Here is a 6,421-nt window from a genome sequence, read left to right as displayed (position 1 = left end):
CCGGGCGGGTGTCGGTTCCCTGTGCCCACACCCGAGGCTCCGGCACGGGGCGTGGGAGGCACAGCGGGGGGACGTGGGGGCCCCCCCGGGGTTCGGCAGGGTCGCACCTCCCAGCTCTGCAGAATGGCAATGTCCCCTGTCCCTCCCCGGCCGGGACGTGTCCCCTCCCCTGGCCGTGCCACCCCGTGCTGGAGACACGAGGTCTGTCCCTCCGGCTTGGCAGCCGGCGGGATGGATCCCTTACGGGTTGTGCAAGGGACAGGCAAAGGCCCCGTTTCATCCCTCTCCCCTCCCCGCTCTGTCCATCCAACGGGGCCGAGCCGAGCCAGGTGACCTTCTCTCGCCAGGCCAGCGCCTCTGGCTTGGCTCATGGCACTGGCGGGGCTTTTTGGCACCAGCCCTGCGGGGCTGTCACCGGGGCCCCAGCAGCCTGGGATGTGTCCTGACGAGTCCGAGCACTGGCGGGCGTAGGGGGGCTGGGACTCACCTGCCAGGCGGGATGGGGTCCCCGTGGTACCCGGCCATGGGATGGGCTGGCTCTGCTGCATGCCAGGCGGATGGATGTCAGTGCAGCTTGGAGGAGGTCTGCCCAGCTCCAGCCTCCTTTTGCAAAGCTAAAAGCTTAATTTTGCCTGACTGGGGGAAGGCGCTGCCTCCACTTTTGCGGTAGCAGCAGCCTCTTCTTCCCCGGCGTGGATGCACGCAGGAGCTGGGGCTGCTCGCTGCATCCCCTCGGCTTGGCGTGCCCCGGGAAAGCCGGGCTGGGGCAGGGGCAGCCAGTCCCTAATTAATGAGCAAAATCCCCCCTGCCCCTTTTCCTCCTCCCCCCGGGTGGCAGATGGGCGCCCCAGGGCTTGGTGCTTGGAGACTGCCGGGCCATTTTCCGCAGGATTTGGATGCTGAACGCCAGGCAAGGCTGGGGCACGGTTGCGAGCCGGGAGGAGCGTTGGGAGGCAAACAGCTCCAAATCCAGCAAAGCCCTTGTGAACAGAGCACAGGGAAAACTTGCAAGCGCATCGAATTTTCTCGCTGTGCCAGATTTTGTCACTGGCAAAGGCATCCGAGAGGGGAGGCCCAGCACGGTGTGCCCTGCCAGGCAGGCGAGGTTGCTCCCACCACAGCACCCACCGCTTGAGCCGGGGCTTTTCGGGTCTGCAGGGCCAGCATGGTTAAAAACTTCATGGAGGTTTTATATCTGGGGTATAGGAGGGTTGGCAGCTGGGAACGAGGCAGAAAATTGTCATATTTTTATCCCTGTTTGAATCATATCTGTTTCTAGCTAGCTCGACTGCCTGTCTGTGCTACCCTCCATTTTTTCGTAGCAGCAGATTATTTGGGATAACTCTGGGAGCTGGAGGGAAGCGCAGACTTAAATGTGTGTGAGTTAGTGTGCATTGTAAAAAATCCTGCACAGCTGTAGTTGGGGCAAAAGGCCAGTTGGCTTCTCTGCCAAAAAACCTGCTTACATTACCTCGGTGTCCAAAGCCCTCAATGTTTGGGTGAAAACACTGGATTCCCCCTCCCCAGCACCGCCCGGCTGTAGATGTGCGTCGGGTTCGTGGCAGGGAGGTGGTACGGTGTTGTCGTGTGTCCCTCTGGAGATGGGGTTTGTCTTGGTTTAATACTTGGTTTTGCCGGTGGGATTTTGCCAGCAAAAGGCACCATTTGGGTTGACCCACAGCAGCCCAAGAAGTGTTCGGAGAGGGGGAAGAGCGCCTGCTGGCTATGGATGGCGGCTGCTGCGCTGTGCAAAGGTGGATTTGGGGTTTCTGGTCCGTGCTCTGCCTGGCCCTGGAGAGCCCTGGGGCCGGTGGGTGGTCTGGTGGGACATGCTGAGCATCCTCCTGCGAGCTGGCCACGGTGGGCTGCAGCGTTGGGATGGCCAAGCATCCAAACCAGGAGCAGGCTCGGGAGAGATTTTGGAGTCACCTGCCGGCCTTGAGTCCAAGATTTCACATGGCCTGTTGCATCCCACCGGCCCCACTGGGACTCCGATACCGCTTGGCTTCTCCGTACAAGGACTCACCGGCACGCCCGGTGCTCGCAGCCACCCAGACCTGCAAGGTGGCAGCTTCCAAGTCGCTGGTTTTCTTCATGTGACATCCCGGCCACATCAAGACCAGCGACTTCCACTGAATCTGTTGGCTCAGAGAGCCCTGGGGTATCTCGCCTCCCTGCAATTTGGGGCCAAATCCTCATCTCCTTCCAGCTTTTGGAGCCGGTGGCAGGGCAGGGCAGGCCACAAGCAGGGTCTGATACATCCTTCACCATCATTTGGGGTCAGATGGTGACTCCAGCCTTTGCTGGCTGGACTTCAGATGCTCTGCAGTAGCGCTGTGCGGGGGGACCCATCCTTTGCATGGAAAGCTGAGCTGGAAGGAAATTTTTTCTTTCCCATCTGGCCAGGAGGGGATAGCAACAAAAATGCCTTTCATCACCCTTGTCATCCTCGCTCTGGAGGAGAGAGCACAGTACGTGCTGCGGGAAGAATGACTGACAGCTCGGTAAGAAGCTGTTAAGCCCTGCACTTGGGGGACGTTGCTGGAAGTAACCCCTGGAGCAACGGGAAACCTACGGAGCAAGTGCCTATATAAATATATAGATAGAGATCTATAGGCTCCTCTGGCTGGAGCTGAAGTGCATTTCACCGAAATAGCACTTGGGGGCTGTTGGCCGGCTGCTCGCGTGCGCCGGGAGTCCAGCGATCCTGTGGGGCACAGGGAGCATCTCCTTCCCCGGCATCCCGGGACCGCAGGGCTGGGGGCTGCCAGGGGACCCCCCCAACACGGGGACGTGGCAGTGGGGAGGGCTGGCGGGGCTGGAGTCATTGTTCTTGGAAGAAGCTGGGACTTTTGGAGAGGGGAGACGTTTCCTTCCCGAAGGGCAGCGTGGTGGCGAGCCAGTGCGTGGCGTGGGAAGGAAGGAAGGAAGGAAGAGTGGAAGAGCGCGAGAAGAGCCTGTCACCCTTCGGATTTTGGACTGGACTCCCGTTAATGGGCGGAAGCCGGTTTCCAGTGCCGTGCGAGCCCTGGGCGCCCTCGGCTGCGCATAGTTTTGCTTTCACCTCCTCCCCGCGCTGCTCGGGCTGCCTTCAGCCCTGCACCCCTCCTCCTCCTCCCCAGCACCTGGACATTTTCAGCACATTGAGCTCCCCCCCGCCTGCCTGGGGCCGGGGGGAAGCACCCAGCCAGATCCTGCCCGAGGCTCCCCAGCTGGCAGGGGATGGACGGGGAAGGATGAAGGGATGTTCCCTGCGGCCGGGAGGGGAGTGAGGGGTGCAGGACCCACCCGGGTGATGGGGGTCCCTCTGGCCACCACGGTAGATGGCTAAAGGCTCTCGCACCCGGTCAAATAACCTCATCCTACGGCTCAGACTGGAGGGGAGGAGGGAGGGAGGGGGTCCCTGCCCTTCAGCTGGGGATGGGCTGTCACCCCGGGTTGAGCGATGATGAGCCACATTTGCAGCGGTGCCTGCAGAGCTGGGTTGCAGAGCTGCAGGGTCCGTCTGTCCGTGGGAAGCACCCAGCCAGATCCTGCCCGAGGCTCCCCAGCTGGCAGGGGATGGACGGGGAAGGATGAAGGGATGTTCCCTGCGGCCGGGAGGGGAGTGAGGGGTGCAAGACCCACCCGGGTGATGGGGGTCCCTCTGGCCACCACGGTAGATGGCTAAAGGCTCTCGCACCCGGTCAAATAACCTCATCCTACGGCTCAGACTGGAGGGGAGGAGGGAGGGAGGGGGTCCCTGCCCTTCAGCTGGGGATGGGCTGTCACCCCGGGTTGAGCGATGATGAGCCACATTTGCAGCGGTGCCTGCAGAGCTGGGTTGCAGAGCTGCAGGGTCCGTCTGTCCGTCCATCCGTCCTCTGGGCTGTGTGCGGCTGTGCAAGCAGGGCGGTGTACAGGGTTGTTCTCTGCAATTTTCTCTGGCCTACCGGAGGCTTCGGTGCTCTCCATCCATGCAATAAAAATTGGATGTGAAGAGCAATTATTACCCCCCCCACATCCCCATGAGTATCCTGAGGGATTCATTTCCAGTGGGCTCGGGTGGAGCAGCCCGGGAATGGCAGGTATGAGGTGGGCAGGGGCAGAGGGGCCGCTGGAAGCACGTAGGGGATGGGGGGCTGCAAGGTGATCATGGGAGCAGATGCCAGGCGGGGGATTTCAGGTGGGGGGCTCCCACCCGGCAGCACCCCATGGCCCGGAGGGATGTCTGTGTCTGGGGCGGTGGCAAGGGATGGGGATACCTGGGGGCAAAATCCCGGGGGACAACTCCAGGCGCTGGTCCCGGCTACGCGGGAGTGTATCCGGTGGCTAGTCCAAGCAGGAACGGGCTGGCCAAGAGCTGAGTCATCCCTCCAGCACGGAGGAGATCCCCCAAGGCCCCTCAGTTGCTGTTAAAAGGCAGTAGCAAGAGCGAGAGGCTGCGAAATGGCTCCACCGAGAGCTCGGCTTCTTAGGCGGCCTCGGCCTCCGAGGAAGCAGGGATGTTCGTCTCAGAGCACGAATTTCGCAGACATCTGGAGCCTGTGGCTTATTTCTCAATGGTTCCTTGGCCGTATTTCTCCTCCGTTTCGGAGATAAAGGCGGTGAGGGCGACCCCGTGGAGCGGGAGCCGCGGTGCTGGCCACCCTCCAGCCAGCCCGGCCGGAGGAAACCGCGGCCCCGCTCTGTGCCGCCGCCAAAGCAAATAGAAATGGGGCGTTAAACAATGCCGGGCGCTAACTGGGGGAGATGTTGGCCGCCGACGTCGCTGCTGCGGATGGGCTCCTCGTCTCCAGGAGAGTTTCCACTGGCATCTCTGCCTCCTCTCCCCCGTGCCCAGCCAAAACCCTCCTGTTGGGCAGCCCGAAGGCTTCATCCACCTTCCTCCTCCTCCTATCCAGCCCCTCCGGGGAGGCAGGGCCATCCTGCACGCCTTGGGAGTGCTGGGGCCAGGGCAGGGACTTGCTGGGTGCTGAGGGAGGCGGGAGGGATGAAGGGTAAGGAAGAGGAGATGCCCAGCTTGCAGCAGCCCTCCTGCTTCACCGTGGGCTCGCTGGAAGGATTTGGCTTAGTCATTCATCCCTTCCCTTGCTGGTAGGCTGAGCCACTGCTGAAAATATCCTGGAAGGCTCCCAAGCGGCACAGAAGGCAAGAAAATGAGAAACACATGAAGGAAGGGATGGGAAAGGAAGGGAAGGGGAGCGGGTGCTCTCGGCGTCCAGAGTGGGGCTTGGGGTGGGTGGCCCTGGCTGCCCGCCTCCCTGTCGGGGCCAGAGCAGGGACACCCCATCACAGCCATCCCGGCAGCGCCTTTGGGGAGGGGGCTGCACCCTTGGTGGGTGCTGGGGTGATGCTGATGCTCCGCACCGGTGTCTGTCCCCGAGCAGTGGCCTTGGCGGGGCTGGGGACGCTGCCCTTCCCGCAGGCACTTCAGGGCGCGCTCGTAGGAAATTGCTCACCCCGAGAAAATGCGTTCCCGGCAGCTCCACATCCTTTTGGCCTTTGGGAAGGGCTGGCGCCCTGACCTTTTGGCCAGCACACGAGAAGTGCAGCGGCACTCCGGCCACTCGCCGCGGGGCTTTCGCCAGTCTTTTAGCACTTCGCTTTTAGCATTTGTGTAGGCTCCCAAGGCGTGAGGTTGGTGCCTTGCTGCAGGCTGTGGTTGTGTCCGGCGGGTCGGGATCTGCACAGCTTCTGTCGGCTGCTGCCATCTCGTGTTGCTCCATAAATCAGTCCCTAGATGGGGCCTGGCCACTGGACTTGCCATGAGGTTATGGTGGGCTGGCATGTCCCCGCTGATGCTGGATTTGCTTTCCTGCCCGCTCGGAGCTGAGCGTGCCGGCATTTGGGGCGAGGGGCCGGGGGACATGCGCTGGCCCCTTCACTGCCCGCTGCCTCTTCGAGCCAGGGGCCAAAACCATGTGAGCTGCAACCTGAGACCTGCCGAAGCCCTTGGAGAAATTCCTTTCCTGTATGATCACTGTGGCGGGACAGGAGGAAAGGTCCTGAGTGCCCCTGGGCGTCCCCTGGGCTTTGCCATCTGTCCACCTGGCGTGCAGAGGTGCAGTTCAGCGTCTCGGCAGGGGCCGTGCTAGGTCCCCATCACCCCTGCACTATGACATCCCCTCCGTGTACTCCAGCCCCGGAGCATCCCTCCAGCCTTCCCCCAGCTGCTGGAGAAGGGGTTGGGATGCTGAGGGATACCTGGAGGAAGGGCTGCCGGTCCTGGACGGGGCAGGCTGGGATCCCATGTCCCCGCTGAGCCCCCCTAACCCCTCCTCTCCTCTCTGCCCAGGTCTCTCCCGCAGCGCCAGCCTCTCTGAGAAGGAGCTGAAGGAGGCGAAGGCGCGGAGCCGGCGGATTGCAGCGCAGCTCACCACGGTGCCTGGCCCCAGCTCCAAGGGCGTCCTGCTCTTCCACCGCCGCACGCACCGCCTTG

The 6,421-nt window shown here is 62.4% G+C and overlaps 1 protein-coding gene across 1 annotated transcript in view; it reads left to right on the top strand.

Annotated features, from left to right (window-relative positions):
- SYNPO (synaptopodin) overlaps positions 1-6,421 on the top strand; it is a 14,074-nt gene that overhangs the window by 3,631 nt on the left and 4,022 nt on the right. The window contains exon 2 of the mRNA XM_019473796.1: positions 6,278-6,410. Coding sequence (XP_019329341.1) covers positions 6,278-6,410 — 133 coding nt within the window. The remainder of the gene's footprint in view (positions 1-6,277; positions 6,411-6,421) is intronic.

The sequence above is a fragment of the Aptenodytes forsteri genome, unplaced genomic scaffold (assembly GCF_000699145.1).
Source record: "Aptenodytes forsteri isolate BGI_AS27 unplaced genomic scaffold, ASM69914v1 Scaffold54, whole genome shotgun sequence".
NCBI lineage: Eukaryota > Metazoa > Chordata > Aves > Sphenisciformes > Spheniscidae > Aptenodytes > Aptenodytes forsteri.
The sequence above is the reverse complement of the archived record's forward strand: the minus strand, read 5'-3'. Positions and strand labels throughout refer to the sequence as shown.